The sequence below is a fragment of the Poecilia latipinna genome, unplaced genomic scaffold (genome assembly GCF_001443285.1).
Source record: "Poecilia latipinna isolate Pla-1442-1.1 unplaced genomic scaffold, P_latipinna-1.0 Scaffold57, whole genome shotgun sequence".
Lineage (NCBI taxonomy): Eukaryota > Metazoa > Chordata > Actinopteri > Cyprinodontiformes > Poeciliidae > Poecilia > Poecilia latipinna.
The window spans coordinates 165,558-188,989 of record NW_015112673.1 but is presented as its reverse complement, the minus strand read 5'-3'; the positions used below and the strand labels follow the sequence as shown (position 1 = coordinate 188,989).

At 39.1% G+C, this 23,432-nt stretch overlaps 1 protein-coding gene across 1 annotated transcript in view; it reads left to right on the top strand.

Moving 5' to 3' along the window:
- Positions 1 to 17,535, top strand: part of LOC106961215 (cadherin-4-like) — a 300,834-nt gene extending 283,299 nt beyond the window's left edge. The window contains exons 12-17 of the mRNA XM_015054789.1: positions 1,987 to 2,129; positions 6,979 to 7,218; positions 8,559 to 8,795; positions 10,527 to 10,666; positions 10,766 to 10,930; positions 13,827 to 17,535. Of these exons, the coding sequence (XP_014910275.1) occupies positions 1,987 to 2,129; positions 6,979 to 7,218; positions 8,559 to 8,795; positions 10,527 to 10,666; positions 10,766 to 10,930; positions 13,827 to 14,033 (1,132 nt within the window). The 3' untranslated portion in view covers positions 14,034 to 17,535. The remainder of the gene's footprint in view (positions 1 to 1,986; positions 2,130 to 6,978; positions 7,219 to 8,558; positions 8,796 to 10,526; positions 10,667 to 10,765; positions 10,931 to 13,826) is intronic.
- The last annotated feature ends 5,897 nt before the right edge of the window (positions 17,536 to 23,432 follow it).

The following is a 23,432-nucleotide window of genomic DNA, read 5'->3' as shown; positions in this document are numbered from 1 at the left end:
TGGCTTTTCTATAAAAAGGCACCTTCCTGTTGAAGCCATTTCAAGGATGCAACTTCCAGAGATGACAGTATTTTTGTCTGTGCAAAAAAAGCTCCTTCATAGCTTAGCATGTAGCTAAGTCATGTTATTATCTGTTCATCAATGTAGCATTTGAATAACTCTTGCTAATTTCAGTTGCAGTGGCAGATATAACATCATTTGATGCCTGTGATTCCAAATCTGGAGGCACCTGTACAAAGCTTCCTCTTTTTCATCCAACCAGAAATCATGTCTTGTGTTATTTAAAGTTTGCAACTTATGTTTTCAACTATATTTGCAGGAATATCTAGTTACTTTACTGACTTTTGCACCTTATTCCTTTGATGTGCAAAGCAAAGACGTACTTTTCTAAACATTTGTGCATTACCTTGGCTTATATTTCTGTCATCTGTTTATTGCAAAAAATGGAATAGTATTAAAATAAAAAAAAACTTATTTGCAGTGGAGTTAAATAATTGAAAGTGCCGCAGGTATCAAATCAGACCTAAATGTAACAGTTGAATTTGATCGCACAGTGACGCAAGTATGTCTAAATCTCTTCTGCTTTGTGTCTTTTTCCTCCCACCTATTTCAACTCACCATCTTTTCCTTTCCTTCACCCTCTCTTCCACTCCTCCCGACTTACAGTTATATCTGAGTTCACTGAGTTCCTGATGATGGTTTTACAATCTGTGGGTGTAGGCCAGACTACCTTGTGTAGCTGCGGCTCTTTAAAGTGTGGGAATGTCACCAGCATGATCCCCTTCTCTGCAATTCACTGTTCCTGGGATCGTGCCCACTGCCTGCTGGGAAAATCCCACCGCCCTCTCTGCGGGGGAGAAATTTTACTCTCTGCCTTACACCCTGGTCATTACTACCTGCTGCCACCCATCCTTCTAAAGCTTTTTTTTTTTTTGTCTCCATTTAAGCAGAATCATATCCATGTGTATTTTTTCTATGACCGATAAAAAGCAGGTTTTGCACTAAAGTGCAGTTTAGTAAACATAAAAGCAAAAAGAAGGTCAAATCCATTTCGATATGGTTAGATTTAAAACCTGACGGATATATGGAATAAAAAGTAGTCCATCTGGCCTAGCTGACTTCCAGTAAATGAAATCACAGTGATGCTAGAAACCTTGTTGTGTGAGGTCAAGGTGTCACATGTTCGCAGATGATACTTTTACATGTGAAAGTGAGATTGCGGCTAAGAGAGGTTGCAGATGGTGAACTCTGTATCGCAGTGCGAACGAGGCAAGGATGACAGGATACACACAGGGATAAGAAAATGTATGAATACCAACTACGGCTAGATGAGGTGAGGCGACATGAGTTGAGGGGGGGGATCAGATATAACTGAAAGCATAGAAAAGGCCGAAAGCAACAAAAGCTTGAGGAACCAGAACAGTGAGATCAGAGCGAAGATTGGGATTCAATCCCATAGATGATCCCTTGTTCCTATTCCGATCTTATCCCAGAGGACTGCTGCCACCTGCTACCTCATCGACTTTCCTGTCCATTGATCAGTGCCAGGAGCCCATCAGTGAGTCCCCACGGCTCCTTCATGCACATCTGCAAACATGAAAGAGCTAAATATGCATGTGTACTACCCGGTTCGACAGCTTAATAGCGTCCCACATTAAATCAAACTCTCCCTAGAAAAAAACGTGCTACCTTTAACAAACACACACACGCAGAGTTGCAGCAGTGCTTAAGCTGGGCAGCAATTGACATCACTGCCTGGTACACACAAGCGCAAAAATGAGGTGAAATTGACTGTAGGCTTCAGGCTCTGAGAAAGAAGTCAATGAAGAATTAAATGCTGTGAAGGTCAGGCTGTTTTGATTTTTGTGCAGATGTGTGTTAGGAAGTAATCTGTGTATTCGCAGACCCAAGAGGAAAGACATGATTGCTTATAGATGCAGAACCGCCAACGCTAACTTCTCCTTCGATCTGTCCACGTGTGTTTAGGTATTCAAAGCTGAACGACCCGGCAAACTGGCTGTCTATCAACAGAACCAGCGGTCAGATTGTAACAACTGGAATGCTCGACCGGGAGTCCGTCTACGTAAAAAACAACATATACGAAGCTACGTTTCTGGCTACAGACAATGGTAAGAAGCAGTTTTTTTCTCCTCTTTGTTTGCATTTTATAGTTTCTTAATGCAGCAACGGTTAATTTACTACCAAGAGAAAACAATTCCTGTCCTTTGTTTTTTGCTAACTCCTCTAACATAATATAAATATCCCAAAATGGATGCAAATTAAAATGCATCTATCAAGATAATTGTGTTCCATGGAGGGAGCTAAGAATCTTGAACTTTCAAATTTCCAAGGATTTATAGATTCAAACATGTGTCTTCTAAAAAAATCCCTCCGAATCAGAATGTAAATCAAACCTTAACTTTTTTTTTGTCTGAATTTAACAGCATAAAAGGTTGATGCAGAGTCTGAAAACTGCACAACTGAGCTTACCTCAAAGAAAATCCTGGATTCACACAGCTGGTCACACTGCTGATCCTCTCCTCTCTCCGTGTTTTATCTTCAGTCCAGACCTGACTTCTCCCTCTATTTCCTGTCATTTCTGTCGCATGTGTTATTTGTTCTGCCTCAAAGTTGAAACTTAAGCCTAACCAAGCACAAACTCAATCACAGCAAACAAATAAGTTCCACTTTACTCAACTGGAATTGAGTGTTTTTGCTTTTTTTTTTTCTCTTCAAGTAGGAAATGCCTTTTTCCCCTTTCCAAATTGCCTTATCAGTGACACACAGCTCTCTGCTGTGTTTACTTTAAGTTGAACCGGCCTAAAAACTTAGTAGTATTTCTAAGTGTTTGCATCTGTAAATGCTCTCATGTGCAGCTCTTTTATGTGTGCGTGTGTGTTTCTGTGCAGTCAATTGCAATGATTGAAAATATCAATGTATGTGCAGCTGACTGTGAGGTGGAGAAGCTGACATCCTCTTACTGCGTTAAATATCCTTTTCTTTTTTTTTCTTGGCCTAATTTATAATGATGGATGGATGGATGGATGGATGGATGGATGGATGGATGGATGGATGGATGGATGGATGGATGGATGGATGGATGGATGGATGGATGGATGGATGTTTTTTGATCTGAAAAATGTAAGTGAAATAAGCAAAGACCTAATAAATCTGAGGAGGCAAATGCTTCCTGCAGATGTGACTTTGTAGGTGTTGCAATAACATCGGAGAGATTATGGTAAAAGTGCTGTGAAGCGGTAAGAATATTAGAGAGGGACGGTGAAGAGGTGTTGACAGCATGGTGAGAAGCACACTTCCAGTTTCCCCCTTGCTGTCCACCCCTTTAGTAAATGCCTGTACAGTATTGTTCGTGTGGATGTGCTCATCAAAGAACATATGGTCAGCTCTTAGATGCCTTTTCTCCACTCCTGACATCTCGAAAAAGAGAATTAAGACAAATCCCTTTGAGAAATTTACACAAACATAATTATTTATTTAGCTGGTTAAAGCCCACTTAATTCTCCTATCAGCTGTGGCAAGCTGCTTCCACATGTCTCCCATACATGGCCGGGATTAGCAGTACCACAAAATGAGGGGAAAAGTCTGGGAATTCTGTTCTTATAGCCATGTGTGTGAAAGTCTGTGTTTGTGAAACATGTTTCTGCATTTATGTTCATGTGTAATGAAAATTGTGATGAAGATGCTTGGATGCCTAAAAATATTTATAACTAGTCAAAACAAAAAAGGAAAAAAAAAAAAACATTTGTTAATATTCCTGATGCACGATCTTTTAGTGTCAGTGAAATCAATAGGTAATGACAATATGCATGGGAAACCACCCTTGAAAAAAACAAATTAATTTATTTTTGTATTAATGTCATTTTTATGATTAACTTAGCTTAATTTTCTGCTTTTGTTTTGACATTTTCTCTGAATTTTAAACATATTAAAATATCCATGCTGGCTAATGTGGCCAATACTGCTAAAGCTTCAAAGCTATGTGATGATTTTATGTGCAACCTCTCGTCTTGGCAGACGTCACTAACCTTGTAGCAAAAAGCCCAGCTTTTACAACTGGCTAGCTTAAGGTTAAAAGATAAGCTATTGTAGTGAATCTCACTCATTTGCCAGATTATTTTGGCTGCCAAGTAGGGCTCTACTATTCACTAGGGCTCTAGTAAATAAAACCTTCTCTTCTGTTTTGGTTTGTTTTTTTTAACAATCAGAAGCGATTCTAGCAGCATTTTCAGGTACATATGCAGAACCTAATGGGGACTCTTCAAAGTGAATATTGTTCTAAGCCTTTTCATTGAGCACCGGTTGCTCCGTCGGTTCCCACCCTGTTTTAAAGCTGATACAGATAATTGAGTTTCTCCTACAGCCTTCAGATTGCATTCAAAATAAAAGTTCATGGTTTTGAATTATATTAGAAATTTTCTGTTCCATCCTTAGTAAAATAATAAATAATGAAATTCAGTATTGACCAAAACAGTTATAATTTGTTCATAATCAAGCAGTCTTACTTCTTGAATTTAATTAAGAACTTTTTGTAACAAATTTGGTTAAAGCCTATCATACATTATGTTGTATTCATTTTTTCATCAGATGTTTGTTTTTTTTTTCATCCAGCTTTACATGACATATTTTTTTTACTATATAAACAGTTTATTAAAATTACATAACTATTTACAATTCGTTTCTATTTACCCATGGACTATGTCTAGATGCCGTTACAAAAGAAATCTGTTTTAAATTACTAATGAGTAGTCCAAATAGATGAAACATGTAGTTTGATCTGCAACAAAGATCACAGAGGTCATAATGAGTCAACAAACTCATTCTGACCTCTCCTCAGCTGTGCCTTTTTCCTCTTTGGGAAATGTCTTGCTCTGTAGCCACGCTTAATTGGCAGATCTGTAAGATTTGCATAAATCTTCTTAAATTGCATTGCCCTTATCTGATCTCAGAGATAGGCCCTAAGGTTGGGGGAGTCCATGCAGTGGCTCTGCCATTAGGGCATGACAGCAAAATGACTTGTAATTGGAGGCAGCTAAGGGTCGTCACCCCGTGGTTCTCTCTCAATAAGCGGCTCAAGGGTTTATGTCACTAAAATCCCCCTTTTTTGGGGGATTTTTTTTTGTGTCTCATTTTGCTGCTGCACACACACACACACACACACACACACACACACACACACACACACACACACCTTTTCATGTTTGTTTTCTTGCTCAGCTATTTCACTTCCCCAATTGTTAAATGTCTATCCTTTATTCCCAATTTTCCATAAATGTCGTTGGTAATGGTCTGTTACTCTGTTCAATCAACACAACGGCTTCAAAATTGTGTCTGTAGATGGGGTGTGAGTGTTTCTATGTGCAGCAGTGCATGTTATTGCAGTCCAAAGCTGGCAGTATTGCTGTTGAAACAGCACCTGCTATGGCCCGCCTAAAGCATCAGAGCAAATTTTACAAGTTGACTTTCTGCAGACTAAATGTGGGATGAAGTGCAACACTTCTTTGAAACTGCGAAGCCACCATTTCCACATGTGTGTAAGCTGCTTTACCTGTGAGAAGCTGTTGAAGAAAATAATGTGTTGACGTAATGAGGCTTTGCAGTGTGTTAAACAGATTCTGAAAACAAAAAACAAGTATGCTTATCTTTAAAAGCAGTTTCACTTTTAACAGTTAAATGAATAATAAGGTCAAATAAATTAATTTGGCTGAATACAACACAAGTAAATTCACTGTATGCTGTTTGTAATTACTTTTTTTCCCCTGTAAAACAAGGACATATTAGACTTTTTTGAAGTGAGGCTGTGGTGTAATATACAATTATACTTCAATTCATTTTAAAGTCAACAATTGTAAGCACAAATTTAAATATCTAACATTTTAATTCTTATCAAAACTATGCATACTATGCATACTATGCAACCTTACCGAGCCCCCTCGGTAAGGTTGGCCCAAACTATAGGCTTAATGCTGGCTGTGTGCTTAAGATCTTTGTCCTGGTGGGACACACAATTGTGTACAATTGTCAACTGGATGAACGGTGATTTGAGATGAAATTGAAAAAGAAAATCACATGCAAACTAATCCACCCATCTTTGTGTAATGCTCCTAAACCACTGGCAATAAAACTGATGTCTCACACGATGCTATTGCTGTATATGTTAACCATTGTAAATTCAAACATCTGTGCTCAAAGCTTGCTTAGTAAAATCACAGAAGTTGTATGTTGTGTAATCAGACCATGCTGGAAAAACAATGGCTCAGTGAGTTTTCACACTGACAGAATTGAAATTATATTCGTTCCCTTACATAAAGCCAACGGTCAGCTTCTGGTCTGAACTGTGGATCATTTTTGCAATTTTTTTTTATACTTAGTTTATATTTGACACTGGGTACCTTTTTTTTTACGCTGAAAAGTCCCATTCGTCTTCAGAAAACAATGTTTTTTGCTGCATGGAAAGTAGCCTTTGTGTCCAGTATCAAAGATGACTCACAGCATTGTGTAAATACACACAGACAAGGACCTGTTTTGTTATATTACAGTCATCATTATTGTGCCTAACCCCTCTCCGTGTGATTCGATGTGCTCTGCCTGCATCTGCATCGACTGTGATGGGATTGATTTGGCTGTGAGGCCAAAAGATGAAGTGAAAAGCAAAACTGTCAGAAGTATTTCTTTCAAAAGTTGAAACTATCCCCCAGCCTGACAGCACTCCTACCTCCAACATCATAACCATGAATGAACAATGCTCATTTCACCTCATGTCTGTTGCTGTTTAATTTCTCCTTTTATTCGTATTTCATTATTTTTACATTTCCTCTGATGGGCCACAACTTCTCTGTTTCCTCTCTCCGTCCGTCCTCCCCTTCACTGCACACATCTTCACTTGTCATCTTCTTCTCCTTCTGTCATGATGTTATTTTTTTTTTATTTTTTTTTTTATCTTTCTGTTCCTCCTCCCAGGCTCTCCTGAAGCCAGCGGCACAGGCACATTGCAGATCTATTTGATAGATATTAATGACAACCCCCCGGCTCTCGTACCAAGGGAGTCTCAGATCTGCGAAAGGATGAACAAAAACGTCAATGGTGTCAACATCACTGCCGCCGATGCTGACACGGATCCCAACGCTGGACCCTTTGTCTTCGAGCTGCCCAACTTCCCCAGCAGCATCCGACGCAACTGGACCATTGCACGGATCAGTGGTGAGTAGCTGCCTCTGAAAAAATGAAAAGACTAAACAAATAAAACTTTTATCATTAATTTTTTCCACCATTCTTGCTAGTGTATAACCTCTTGTAAATGTTACATGATGCAGGTAGATAACTGAAACAGAAAATTGTGGATGTTGGATGTTTTTTCTTGGTTCGTTATTATACCACTTTATTACTGTACTTTGTGCTTCCACTTCTGATTTGAGAATCGGATAACAACAGATTTTCAAGTGATTTGTTCATAAAAAAAACAAAAAACAAAACACAAATCTTCTTGAGAATAATGCAGAAGCTTGGCACACCTTTCATTTGGAAATCTACCCAGTCCACATGGCAGAAACACAAACTCAGCCAGATTGGATGAGGAGCGCTGGTCCTCAGCCATCATGACTCTCCAGACGAGCAATTCTGGGTTCGGGTCCAAATTTGTTAACTTATTCCAAGACTTCTACAAAGGTTCTGTGAAACCACAGTATGATCCTGCCATCACCATGTTTGGATTTTAAGTTCTTGCAGTCTTTCGTCGATGCACTCTGTAATTATTTCCATTGTATTTCCATTCCATTGGACATAATTATAATCCCTAATGTTTATTGCTACAGATACTGTCTCGTATCTTTCCCAGACATGTGCCTTGATGCCATTTTGCCTCACAATTTTGTGGCTATTGTCTCATTATGCCATAGATTTGTTTTCCATTAGGCTTGTGTCTTTCCAAATTATACCCACTGAATTTAATTAGGCGTTGATGGATCCTAGCTACTGTAGAACTATATCAAGGGACATTGACTGAAGTGTAAGTCCCATTGTTAAACATGCAAATGTACCGAAATTAAATAATTTTTCATCAGAATGAACTCAGGTAGATGAAAAGAGAAACAATGTTTAGCATAAAAAATAAACTTAATTGTATCTTGATTATTCCCAGCATTTGAGAATATGGTCAATGGACTGAGCAAGTAGAACACTGTGTAAAAATGTGTGACCCAACCCGCAATTTCAAACAGAGATCCAGTGTTTCCTTTTTTTATGGAATATGAAATTAACTGCCAGATAAACTTACCAGAGGCTGACATCTTGTTTATGCTTTTAATTCATTCACATGACGTAAATGTTTAAATAATAAAACCTTTGGCTTTGTTAATAACAAGGGGATGCAAAGTATGAATAATAATATGCTTAACATGGAGTAGAAAGATCTAGTCTTTTAAGTAAAATGTCTAATTTTGTGCCCGAAGTCTTCTGACACAAGAAAGAAATGTAGTTTCAAAACAATAAATATGAACATGGTTATTTCTTAACAAGTGTTTTTCCCTCTTCGTTTTGCTCAGGTGATTATGCCCGTCTCGCTCTTCGGTACCAGGTCTACTTAGAACCAGGAATGTACGAGGTCCCTATCATTGTGTCAGACTCTGGCAACCCTCCGTTGTCCAACAGGTCTGTCATCAAAGTGAAGGTTTGTCCGTGCGATGACAATGGAGACTGTACCACACTTGGTGCTGTCGCGGCCGCTGGCCTGGGGACTGGAGCCATCATCTTCATCCTCATCTGCATCATCATACTGCTGTGTAAGTGTCCTTAATGGACTCGTTCACTGAAACCTTGATGCTTCTAAAGAGGTCCACATATTTACTTGTAGACCTTCGTACAATGGCCGCCTGACAAAGAATACAATCTGTTTTACACACTGATTTTCAAACACATCCTCATGTATTCCTGTCATAATTCATGTTATCTGAACTCTTTCTCACTCCATTGAGTAGCTCAAACCCTGATCAGCTCACACAAACCTACAGATCAACTAAGAGCCACAAGTTATACTTGCATAATTCACAACTAAGCCCGGAGTAAATATTAAAGATGTTGCACTCAGAGATTTATTGCCAATTTAAGATCTTATGACTTACAGCAATCTTCTAAAAGTCTGACAGGCCAATATATATTTTAGCCAATTCTGATTATCTTTTTAGATATATAATTTACAAACACTAAATATTTCTTGAAGCAAAGACAAGTTGCTGTTAAAATAGATTTTAGATATTTAGAGTTGAAATCTTAAACTGTTTTTTTTGCATCTTACCTCAACATAATTAACCCAGTTAGTCTTTCTAGCTGTAAACAACAGTCTCTATTTGTATTTGCAAGACAATGTGGACGCGGCCCACGTTTTAAAGGCCGCTTAATCCATCAGATGCAAAGTTTGAAAACGCAATATAATAAAGACAGAGCAACCTTGTGGGTGCAAAACAACCAAAAGTGCAACATAACCAGCACACATAAAGGTCTAGCTCCCTTAAGCAGTTAAAAAAACAAAAACAAAACAAAAAAAACATTGTGTCTCCATTGAAAATACTCTGTAAGGGTTTCTTAGTACCTCACTTGACCTAATTTCTAAAGCCCTCAGTGATATTAAAACAGCTAGCTTTTAGTTGTCTTCCTGCAGTAATAACTTAGAAGAAATCGCTGTGGTTACCAGTACCTGATGGTATTTAGAAATTATGCATGAGCATATTATGTAAAGTTCGCATGTTTGAGATTCCACCTGGGTCAGGGCAGATCAAGCTAAAGCTTGTTCAAACCAGCCAATTTCTGAGCACATGACCATCAAGTAAATACAATTTTGGAGTACCAAAAAGACAAACAAGCTAAACAGGCACATGTTTGTCCCCAAATCGAGATCAAGTATGTAACATGCACATGCAGTGCCGAGTGTAATATCCACTGCAACCTGAAGTGAACCAGATATGATTTAAATGGTTGAGGTGGGACAGGGGGAACTTATTTTACAGCTTACGAGACACGGTTGGCATCCAATGTTTACAGGAGGAAATGATACAAAAGGGTTAGACACAAGGTTGTTTCCGGATACTGATTTTTTTTCTTCTTAGACATTTGAAATGTCGAGGTCCCCACAGCGAAAGTGCAATGAGCCGTGCTTTTCATTAATAGTGCTGAACAGAAAGTTGCATTGTAATGGCTTAACACTTCAACCCCAGCACGATTACAAACCACACCATTGTAGTTTTGAAAATATTTACAGTGAGACCCAGAATTGTGCAAATCAAATTGAAATTAATGATAATAGAATTAGGCTACACTCTTATTTTTCTTCCAGAACTTTTTTTTTTTTTTTCCAACCTAAGCCCTTAGCTTTACACACTGCTGTGCTTCGGTGCTGTGTGTAGATCCCTTAGCAAGGCTGAAGACATCACTTCATCAATAAGTAAAGGTGTCAGTTGATTTTGTGTTGTTGCAGCACATCCTGCAGCTGTGTGAGGTTCCTTTGTGAATTGTTGCAGGCATGGTGCTGTTGTTTGTGGTGTGGATCAAGCGCAGGGAGAAGGAGAGGCAGACGAAGCAGCTGCTGATTGACCCCGAAGATGACGTCCGAGACAACATCCTCAAATACGACGAGGAGGGCGGAGGAGAGGAGGATCAAGTGAGAGCTTCAGAGAGACAGGCCACACGTCCGCATGCACACCAAAGCCTGTGTCCATGCTTACGCTGCTCATGTGCCTCTACCTCTGTGGCGTTGCAGGACTACGACTTGAGCCAGCTGCAGCAGCCCGACTCTTTAGAACACATCATCAGCAAGCCGCCTGGCGTACGCAGAGTTGACGAGAGGCCCATCATCCCAGAGTCTCAGTACCCCATCAGACCAGTTGTGCCCCATCCTGGAGACATTGGAGACTTTATCCATGAGGTGATTTTAGAGACATTTGTATGTCTGGCATGTGTCGAATCCGTGCGTTAGCTATAAAGTTGCTTATCGCACGGTGCAGTAACTTTTCAGTCGTGCTTCCATGCGACACATAGTGCGATTTGTAAATTTTTGCTTGTTTTTTTTTTTTTTTTTTGGTGGGGGGGATGACATGACAACAACTAGTTTTCCTTCACTTTACAGCCACCCCACCCTCCAAACACTCATAAATACACACAAAACTCAGACGCTGGCACGTTTATGCGAGGAAATACTGATTGACAGACTCATGACAACGCGTTCACACTCGAGAGGTGTTGGCAGCTGTTCAGCTTTGATCCATCCAGCCTTGACTCTCTGTCTGTCTGTCTCTGTCTCACACACATAAACTCACCTGATCTCGCTCCAGCAGTCCGATTAAACTCAAACACGGCAAACACATGGTGTTTTTGCTACGTTCTGAATCCACGGGGGATGGAGCTTTTTAGGCTTTTCTCTTTATTTCTCTCGAGTCAACAAGGGCTGTTCTCCTCACCTGCCTCACCTCGAGGTCGGTGGCCCTCATATGTTTTTCTTTAAAACCGCGGCACTGAATGAAAAACACTTTTCAATTCTTTTTTACAAAATGCAATGTCACAGCTACTACAGCAAATGATGAGAATACAAAAACTTGTATGCCGAATTATTTTATTTATTAGTGTATTTATTTTTACATTTCACCCACAAGATTTTATTTGTATTCTGTTTGCTTTTCAGTGCCTTTTATTGGTATTTTCAGTGAATGACCAGCACAGATTTTTAATTGGATTAAGGATTGGGCCTGTACTGGACCATTCTACATGAACATGATGTTCTCCTAACCACATCTGGACATCTAATTTGGATTGTTGTCCTGCTGGTTGATGAATCCCAGTCTTAAGTCTGTTTTCAGTCTCTAACAGGTTTTCTCCCAGGATTGCCCTGCATGTCAGATCAGCCCTGAGCAGCTTACCTGGCCATACTGAAGAGGGGGCTTATTCCACCTCTCCTTATGACTTTCTTTCAAAAACTCCATTCTTCTTGCCACTGTTCTGCATTTGCAGACTGCTCAACTACCCTGAGCTGTGGATCTTCCGCTCCTTCAGAATAACCAAGGGTCTCTTAGCTCCTCTTGATTAAGTAAGGCCCATTTTTTCTGGCCTGTCAGCAAACCTACATGTGAACATGGTAGGTTTGCTATTGTTCCACACTTACCGCTTTCACATGATTAATTAAACAGCGCTCTAGTAAATGCTCAAAGCTTGAGACATTGTTTTATCATCTAAGATCACTTTAAACTTCTCCGTAGCTTCATCCCCGACTTTTCTGTTGTGTTCTTCAGTCTTTATCGTGCTGTTTGTTCACTAATGTTCTCTAATAAATCTCTGAGGCCTTCACCGAACACTTCTACAGATGATAAATTACTCACAGATGTACTCTATTTACGTAAATAGGTTGCTTAAGAAAATTTGAGAATCCTCAATCTTTTTTCTTTCGCTTCACAAGTATGGGCAATTTCAGGTTGGTCCGTCACATAAAATTCCCATTAAAACATTGACATTTGTGGCTGTAATGGGACAAAATCGGAAATAGTTCAGCGGCCATGAATACTTATGCAAAGCACACATTTTTGACCTAGAATAGTCAAATATATGCTCCTCCACTGAATTTTAACTTGCTAGAGAACGGCATTGTTCTAGACAAGCGTGTACCCCCTACCATAAACAGCACAGAACTGGAAGGAGCTTTATGAGATGAAGCCTGAAGTGCCTGTAATGGAGCTTTGATCAGCATAATTTTTTACTGCACATCCATACCCAGAATCCATAAAATTATATCTGCTAAGCTTTTTATACTTTTTGCACCAAACTCTCCAACAGCTGAACACTTCATTTCAAAACTTAATAGCTATCTTAGAAACATTTTGGTTGAGAGCTGGAGACCTAAAAACTGGAGGGGGGTTAAAATAAAAAGCTCAGTACAGCTGGTTTTGCATGGATCCTCCTAGTTGTGGGTCTTAAGTTAGTCTTTTGCATGAGCCTTGGCTGTCTGTATCTTCTAACATCCCCTTCTGCCAGCATTCCAAATTAATTAACAGGACTGGAAAAATCCCCCCCCTCTTCTACAAAGTGCTCACTGTTCTCGGCAGTAGTTCCCTGTCGCTGAAATTTTTTTGCAACCATGTCATTCCCGAACTGAATAAAAACAAGCTTATGGCATGAAATTGCAGCACAATTGCCAATACATTGGCTACTGCAAGTCTTGCATGATTCATTTAACACTTTCCCACCACATTTTGCAGTCTGGAAGGGAAAACTCTGGAAAACACACGCTTCTCCTGTCTAATCTCTCCTGGGTTATAAATAAAGGCATGCTTCATTATCTGTCTTTGTCAGAGCTGTAATGGACTGCCAACTTGTCTCACCTCTCGCCCTGCGACAGCAGGGACAGGCACAAAATTGTAGGTACAAAATGGGGGTCAAAGTTGGCAAAGGGGAAGCTTGACCCAGTCGTTTAAAACAGCTCAACCTGAAAATGTCCGTGTCCACGGGACACAACTCTATATTAGTGGATAACGATCAGCTGATGTGACGGAGAGGCTTAGCCAGCGGCTTCCGCCAACGTAAGTAGAAACACAGAAACTGATTGGTTCAAAAGTCCACTTGTGAAAGTGAAGAATTTTTCAATTCTGCAAACTTACCGTTTTTCATATCCACCCACATTTTCGGCTTGGGTTGCTTTATGTTTTCTAAATTGTTTTGTACACCTGGGCAACAATAATCGCAGAGAGCCTTCTGAATAGTTTACGTTATTTTATTGCTGTAAATATGGAGTGAGTTCATCTTTTGTTTGCTTTGTTTGCTCTTCTTGTCCTCATCAGGGTCTGCGGGCTGCAGACAATGACCCCACGGCCCCTCCGTATGATTCCCTGCTCGTTTTTGACTATGAGGGCAGCGGCTCCACTGCCGGCTCAGTCAGCTCCCTCAACTCCTCCAGCACAGGAGACCAGGACTATGACTACCTCAACGACTGGGGACCCCGTTTTAAGAAGTTGGCTGACATGTACGGGGGTGGGGATGACGATTAAGAATCCGGCCCCATCTCTCACATATATATACACACACACACACCTTCAACCCGTCAGCTGGCCTGCCAAGCTCTGTCTCCACAACACAGTGGGGCTATTACACCCTTCTTGAACACACGTTAAAGATGGCATGTTCACACGGACCAACCAACCAATCTAATAACCCACCACAGAGGATCAGTGCCGTGAGTCACTTCCAGGTGCTCTTCTCAACTGGCTCCTGCTCTAAGCCTGTCTAAGACTGTACCAGAAGCTCTGATTTGCAGGCTTTGTGTCATATCTACGCTCAAACTCATGTACTTTTTTTGTCACGTCAGTTTTTGAGTTGTGCACTTTGATTATTTTTTTATTTTTTATGTCTGGTTTTATTTCAGTTTCTATTGCCTTTGTTTTTGTCCTCAGTCTCGTTTGATTCAGAAGATTCCCTTTTTCCGGAGGGATTTCACTTTTCCCTCTCCGTCAGCCCCCCGCCCGCCCGCCCGCCCGCCCGCCTGTCTGAAGGAGCTTTAGGTTGAGCTACATGCTTTTTCTGAGGCAAACAAAAGTGAGAGAAAAGGTAACACAGGTATGAAAGTCCTCTTTACATGGAGGGTTCTGATCCATTCTTTCCTGAACTTGAATTACTTAGAACAGAAGCACTGTTGTTTAAAAAAAAAAGTGCCTTCAGTGGTGGGTTTCTTTTAGCAGACTCCTGCTAACTCAGGATTGGTTGCCATTATTTGGGCTAACAGGCCGTGACATGACACCAGACCCTTTAATTCAGATCTCCCTCGTCATTTCTCCCGTCCGGCAGGGCCGTGGTATCAGCGGGAGATGTCAGTGCTTGTTTTAGAGGGCGCTTCAAGTAGACATACTGTACATAGGCCTACAGTGTGTCTCTAGGCAACGGACAAATCATTAGGCTTTTTCAAGTCAGATGTACCTGTGCCCCTAGATCACATTTAGCTTGACTGTGATTGCTGAAATCGCAGATACATGTAAAGAGGCTGTCTTACAGAAAAAAAAAAAAAAAATCATTGTGTCTTTGTTTCTTGTAGCAACAGCAGCTGTGTTTGTTTTGCTCTCAGTGTGTGAGAGATTGGGCTCGTTACTAATCATAAAGGTTGACAAGCTAAATGTCTTGTTTCTGCAATGTTGCTGGGTGTGAAGTGCTTAAAGAGGTTATTTAGGAGCTTGGCTTTAAGATCATCCAATATTTGCATATGTAATCTTTCACCTTACAATTAGCTGTACTTTGAATTACTGTCTCTAATTTTACCCAAATTAGCCCATCTTGCTTGTCCTATAACTTTTTGACATAAACATTGATACAGAAACTAGAGATTCACAGTGAAATGGTCCAATTTTCAGCTTGTGCTCCTGACTTGTGATGTAATCAGTCAGAACTCACAAAAGCCTTATACCTTTTCAGATCAGTGGATGTACCATATCAAACCACAGAAGTGGCAACACACTTAATATGTGGACGTTGTTACTTTGGGAAGAAGACTCAAAGTTTGCACCAGTGAGGGGTTTAAAAATAAAATCAGTGAAAGCACAGTAGGTGTAAGAAAATTTAAAAAGGGAAAAGTGTGTTCTATAAGGATATCAGGATCAACTGTTCTTTCAGGTGACATGTTGCTTCATCACCATCTAGAATTTTTGCAGTTTTGTTTTCTTTTATATGCAGCTTTTATTGGTTTAAAATGAACAATCCGCCACAAGAAATTGAAATTGGAGCTGAGTTCAGCAGATAACAGGAAGGCTAAACAGAGAAAACCAAAATGTCCAGTTTCAGCCACATTGATCATGCTGGATTTGGAAATGTTGGCTTTTTTTGGCAAATATATAAGATTTAAAATGGGATTGAACATTATCTAGGGGTTACACTTGGGATTGCTGTGTAGAGGTACAATTGATAACTGTTCCAATCACAAACTTGAGCTGCTAAAGGACTTTTGAAATGTCAACTCCCTTATAAATGTGTCTTTGTTTTAAATTTGCAAAACCCATCTCTCTGACACAATGTGACATCTCGTCTGCTTCTAGTACGTAGTTAATGAGAAATCATGTCACTAATAATGTTATGGCAGCTCTTACAAAGATTCTTAAATCTGCATTGACAGTTCATAGCTTTGCAAAAAACCCAACGTTGGTGCATCTGTAACAGAAACTGGGGCAAATAAGCAGCGGCAAACAGACTTAGCACTGTCACAAACCAGCTCTCTTTAGGCAGAGTTCCACTTATTTAAAATGTTAGTCTGAAAATCCTGACATTAATTTAAGAGGTTTTACGAAAGGTAGATTTGTGTGAAGCCCGTGTGCTTTAGTAATGAGACTCTTCCTAACACATTTGCTGTCTGCCAGCTGTCTCTAAGCTTTTGTAAACTTAATTTGTGGCACATCCGGGATGTGCTGCAGGGACTGTTGTAGATTGGTTAAACATAGTTTGCTCATTAAAGTTTTTGAATATGCAACACGTTTAAAAAAAGGTACAGGGAGAAACTGATCCTTGAGAGCATGATTTGTTCAGGCAGGTTTGTATTGTTTCTTACTGATAACTCACCTGAAGGTCTACAAAGGTCAGCGGGTGTAAAGGAGCAAGCTTTTTCTAATTATTCCTTTCTTAATCTGTCCAGATTTTATTCAACAAGATTTAGATAACAATCAAACCACTCTGTTTTACAAAATGTGACAAGGAAGCGGGCATAAGCTCTTTGAGATGCCTTGAGGAAAAAATACCACAGTTTCATGGTATTATAGTATTTAGACAAAGATTTAAAACCAAAGTGATCAAATTGCTTTTATTTGAACATTTTAAGTAGCTAATGGTCTTGTTGCTGCAAAATAACATACTTCTAGTTACACTGATACAATACCATATTTTATTTTGATGCATAGATTAAACATTTCAATAAACATGAAATTATTTTACTAGCAGTTTTTAGATAATTGTCTTATCGCACAGAATGTTATACATTTTTTCTATTTTTTTTTTTTTAGATGAACAGGAGTGTAACTAGCTGACATTAGCTTCTTAATTGATCGGGCTATCTGATTGGTTAAAGTGTAAAGTTGGCTGTTTAGGTTATTGCTGCTCATAATTTGTGAACTGTAGTTTAAAAACAGTGTTATTTTTAATAAAATCGTCATAGTTTCTCGCACCATGATTTGGCCTTTTGTGACTGGAAATCTATACAAAGAGTTGGCATTTTATTTGTTCTAAACAAGGGAAAAGGATAGTAGCTGTTATTCAGCCAGCTTCCCAGCAACAGGTGGAGGAGAGACAGCAAACACGGAAACAGTGCTCCGGTCACTTCCTCTCTCATCTCTTTTAAAGGACCTTAAGGTATAAACAGTATAACAGATCCTTTTAGCAGCTCTGAAACTGTTGCTTTGCAAACCCTTGATAGCAGTAACCAGTGTGTAAATTGAGTGAAAATAGACTGGTAAGAAAATATGGAAATGTTTGGCTGTAGATACAAGTAGACAGAAAGTGGTGTGCATCATTTGACTTAAAAAACCCCCCCCCGAAAGGAGCAACCAATCCGGTGTAAATAAACAGGTCAACAGGGTCAATTTGGTTCGGTTGGCAGATTGATAAGTATGAATTGCTGCTTATACAACCTAGAAACGTTGATGATCAGGATAGCCGCCAGCTCAGATATGAAAACGGAGTGGTTTCCACAGCTCACTGCTAGATAAGCTCTTATCTGTGTGACTGCCTTTTAGCCTGAAGAATATCCCACAAAATAAACACAGCTGTTAGTTCCTGTTTGTGATTCTTTCTGACACATAAACGTTGTAAATACAGAATCTTTTTATACATGTGGTGACATTAGTTTTTCTGTGCAGTCTTTTTTTTTTCTTTTTTTTTTTTCCCACTATCGTTTGGTTCCAAATGAATACTTGGCGAGTTATATTTCACAAAAAGCCATGTGCATTTACTAGAATTTGTATAAATCTGTACGGGCTAACAGCCATAATTGTATTGCTTCATCGTGGCGAGAGGGTTTCCACTCCAAACCAACCTGTACAGTACACACTCACTCCTCTAGGCCTTACTGTACATATAAGAGTGTTCTATATTATATAATCCCATTCTGCAGTGTTTCAATTCACTCAAAGAGCAGCACTAAGACTGATGGCCATCCTGTCTCCAAAGAAAGAAGAAATATCATAGTTGTGATGCTCCACAATCAGACATTCAAATCAGATTCTGGGCCAAACAGACGTTGGCCATAAACTGTGTTACATATGAAGACATGACGCATTGTTGTAGTGATGCTGAATGTTGGTTTGGCAGCAAGGCACCAGTGCATAGAGTGAAACTTGACCCCCCCAGTGATCTTCAAAATATTGGTTATTTCCTGTTGAAGTCGTGGTCCATCTGTTGTGTTGACATTCTCTTGCTAATTTAAAGGGAGAATTAACAAATGAAAACCAAGAGGGACTGACTGCACTGCCAAAGTTCAACCCTGAGTTCTGTCTGACACTTGGGGTTACTCGAAGAACACCCGGTCACTGCGGGCTGTTCTGGACTCTTTATCATCATGGACGCAGACCTGAAGGGAGATTCTAAAAGATGCCAAACTTTTGTTCTGCTATGGATTGAAGCCCAAATATGGGCAGCAGGCTCTCATACGAGTCCTCCTGCTATTCAAGTCCAAGTGTACATAATGTAATATTTGCTTGATGCTAAACAGACCATGTTAGGCAAGCTGTAACTGTACAATTGGAGCTTTTTGCATGTGTCTTTTTATAATGGGCAGATGAGTTCTACTGCAATTATCATGAACAAATTCAAAAACTGTGCAGCCTGCATGACGGAGGCTGGAGTCCAGATGGGACTCTGGTGTACGCATATTGTTTCAAATGAAAGAGAAAGAGAAAGAAAAAAACAAGCAGAAAAAAATATTGCACAGGTATCAAGTCAAAAGACTTTTTTTGTAAATTGCCAACAGCACAAATATTTTATATTGTTGTTTGTACCTTTTTTTTAAAAAAGAAAAGGGAAAAAAAAGGGAAAGAGTCTGTAATTTCAAGCGTGTGTTTATATTGCCACTGCGACGTTGGTTTCCAGAAACACCATACAGTACATTCACAGCCTTGCAGATAAACCTTGTAATATAGACGCTGAGCCAGAGAGTCCCTGTCAGCATCATGTGTTATAAATAAAAATTTCCCCTCCTTGTAAGAACAGAGCATCTCGTCTTTTCTGTGTCACCTGCTGTTTCCACTAAGCAATGCATTTCATCTGACTCTTTGTTACTAAAGTGTTTATTTGATGCAGAGCACTTTAAGGTTAAGCTTATAAGGTTAACACAAATGTTTCCCTAATCGCGGTCAAAAATTCCAAAAGAAATCCAACTGAAAATCAGCAGCAAAACGTGGAAATTGTTTACAGATATTCCTGGAAACTCTTTCATGGATAACCTTTAGATATATTATTAAGAATAATAGATAAAACATTTTAGTGTCCAGATCGGTGGTACTCAAATCCAGGCTTCCAGGGCCGCTTTCCTGCAACTTTTAGATGCGACCCCGGTTCAACATGCCTCAATCGAGTAGCTGAATTACCTCCTCAGTGCAGTCACGTTCTCCAGAGTGCTGTCAGGTGTGGAAAAGCAGAGCCACATCTAAAACCTGCAGGACTCTGGCCCTCAAGGCCTGGATTTGAGGATCCCTGCTCTAGATGCACACAGGTGGTAGAGACCTATCAAAAAACACATTTAATTGCAGCAAAATTATGTTTTGCTAGGTATTCACAATAGGAGGTTGAACACACTTTTAAAAAATATTTATGCTTTTTCTTCAGTATTTCAATTATGTAACATTTTTGTTCTATCGGATGGAATTACCATTAAAGTTTTAAAATATGAACAACCTCAGAGGTGTGAATACTTTTTGTATTCACAGTTAGTAAAAACTACAACAGCATGTTTGGCCTTAAACCAAAGGTTGTGTATGTAAGTCATTGGGTTACATTCAGACTGATGCTTACTGTTAAATTAAACTGGAGTGGTTTGATCTCCATATGTAAATGATGTACTTTTAGTCTTCCACAAACAAACATGTTACAAGAAACAGTCCTCTAAGGCAGCGTTTCCAAACCCTGGTCCTCTAGGCTCACTGCCCTGCATGTTTTACATGTTTCCCTGCTTCATTGCCTCTGATTCAGCTGATTGCAGTTCAGCAAATGCATGTTAATCAGCCATCAATTGAAACCAGTTCAGCTGAAGCAGGGACACACATGCAGAGCACTGTGTCTTGAGGACGAGGGCTGAGAAACTGCTCCAAGGAAAGAATTAGAATCAAAACGAATTAGAAATTGTGTTGTACTTCTGTATGCAGCAGTTTAGTATGTTGATTATTGGTTGGGATTCATGTTCAAAATTAGTTTTACTTCCAGCCATGAGCAAACATGAAGCTAAAATGATCAGCACAATTAAGGATGTTCATTCGTCAGATGTCTTCCAAGGCAACGTAATGAGGCCTCCCTTCGCTGTGGCAGATGAAAAACAGGAGGTTTGAGGTTTGAAAAAAGCTGTGCCTAATTTTCTCCCTCAATCTATTGCAAATTTGATCACAATAAAAACAAAACCAGATGTTTCAAAGCTGTAAATAAGAGTGTTCATTGATCTGAAAATGAACATTGCTAATCAAACTTTTCCTCTGGATCTTATTTTCTGCTGTCTGTTTTTTAATTTTGTTCCAAATTTTGTAAGACGCTACACATGAAGAAAAATTTTTTTTTTTTTAAACTGCAGGACAAATTTCATTATACTTTGACTCAATTCATGTCCTGTGGAAAAAGAAAAAACAGTTGTCTTTTATCAGTATTTATTTAACAGGGAGAGTAGACAATATGAAACAAGTGAAGTTAATGTGCTGGAACTTTTTGCTTTTCTTGTCCCTGGTTTCTCTGGTTTTACAAAGCCGCCCTAGAAAACCTACAGCAACGTGCAAAATCAAAGAAAAGGACTCCATCAATCCATCCAACGTGCCTATCCTTGTGGGGTCACCGGGCGAGAGGCGGGCTACACTGTGCATAAATTAATTTAAGGAGATTTTAAAGAGACCAATTTGACCTAAGAGTCACGTTTTTGAACAGTGGGAGGAAGCCAGAGTACCTGGAGAGAATCTGTGAATGCACAGGGAGTACATGCAAACTACATGCAGAAAGACCCCAGCCTGGGATTTGAACCCAGGACTTTCTTGCTGCAAGGTAGTTAGACTACCTGAAAAAGACTATAGTTACAAATAAAATCAAATAAAGTTTACATTTTTCATAAATGTAAGTTGCTATAAGCTAAAAATGTTCAAAATATTTTTTCCCCCCCCAAGTCAAATCTCAAGTCTTTTGCCCCAAGTTTGATGAGAAAATGAAAAAAAAAAAACATTTCCTCATCAAATCCATGACCTCTAGCAATTTTCACAGCGCTAGTAAAGTATGTTATCATTCTATTGAATAAAAGAGTAGTTACCATTTAATTAAAGTTACAACAACTTTAAAACATATTGCTAGATATTGAGAAAAATGTTATTTGGACCATAACACAGCAAGGTCAAATACATCATTGAGATGCCATATATATATATATATATATATATATATATATATATATATATATATACACACACACACATACACACACACACACACAAAGGAACCTTGAAAAAAATCAAACTCTTGAAGCTGAAAGTTCAGTGAAGCCACACGTTGTTTATTGATTATTACCCAAAACGATCAGCGTTGTCTTCAACAATTTATCGCTTTCACTGCATCTGAATCATCTTGGATAGCCTCACTGACAACTCTTCTTTAGGTCTCAATCGTTCTTTAGTCGCTGTGGGAGCAAAGGTAAATATAAAGAGAAATCTTTTAGCATTCAATCCAGGCGGCCATGGCAGCTTGAGGAACAGAATAGAAATGACTTTTACTTTTTCTCTTCTGGCACAGCAGATCGGCGAACCTACACCCCATTCCACCTTCTCCACATTGATTGACCTGTCAGACCATGTCAGTGCAAATGCAGTCAGAATGCTCTGTTGTTACACGCTGCTCACACAACAAGTCACGAACAGATTCCTCTCCTAAAGCTACAACATACCTCTGCCCTCTAAGCAGTCAGGTTGCAGTGTTGACATACTTATCCAACTTTCTGGAATAATTAATGTAACACATAGTGGAGCTATACATCGTTACGCACAGTTTGCATAAATGCCTCATGATTTTTTTTTTTTTCTTGTGTGGATCCATCACATGCGTTTTATTTTATTTTTTAATCTTACATTGCTCTAAATTGGAGCTCTTTTAACATCTTTATCCAGTGTGGTATAATAAGACTGCTATCTATTCTGTAAAAGTTAAGTTACTTGTCAGATAATGTGAGGTTTGCTTAAAAGAGATAATTAGTAACTGGTTAATTCTTGAGTCAAATACATAAGATAAGTGAGCTATGTGCCAAATACAGTTTAGCTTGTTGAGCAATCAGACTGATCTCAGGCTAGAGAATCAGGTGAGACTTTCTCAATGGGGAGCCAACATGTAAACCTTTGCTAAAGTATCAGTTTATACCCTTGAAATGTTAAACACTTTGTCATGTTGCAAGCCCAAACTTCTATGTTTTGTAAGGATATATTATAGGCCTGCACATGGTAGAAGTGAAATAAAAATTATGTGGTCTAAATATATATTTTGTATACGTATATAAGTTAGAATTACTGTGTGCATCATGTACATAGTATTTGAAAGGATGTACTTAATACAAGGAGAAGAAAATGTAATTAGACTGGACCTGAGAGAGTCATAATCTTTCCATTTAATAATGTCATTTTCTCTGTCTAAGGTACAAGCCTGTGTGACTAGCAGTACAGGATGTGCAACATTTTCAAACCACTTCTAAATTCTGTATGATTGGACAATTCTTTGTGGTGCAAATTTTTGCATTTCGGGAGTCATGCAACTTATGCAGCATAGTCACGCTTGGTGTGGGGAATGTCTCATTATAATATAAGCATAGCTCAGCAAACTGTCACACAGTGCATCAAAGGGATCATTAATGAATTCTTATGTGTCTGTAATAAAATACACCATGATGTGGCGCCTTCATTTAGAAACCTTTGTGACTAAAGTTTTCAAATACAATTAGAAATGTGTTTAGTTAAAAAAAAAGGAAGAAAAACAAAAACTGAAATCCATGCAGTATAGAAATCACAAAAAACAAGCCAGATCTGAAAACATAAAAGTCATTCTAGAAAGCTAAAACGTTTCTTCAAGTGCAGCCACCATGCTATGAAATGTTGTGATGTGTCTCAGCTCTCATTAGGAGCGTCCTACAGAAGGAAGACAATGATTTACCCCTGCTGAACAAGATACATGGATCGAATTAGCAACACCTTTGATTAACCTCTGCA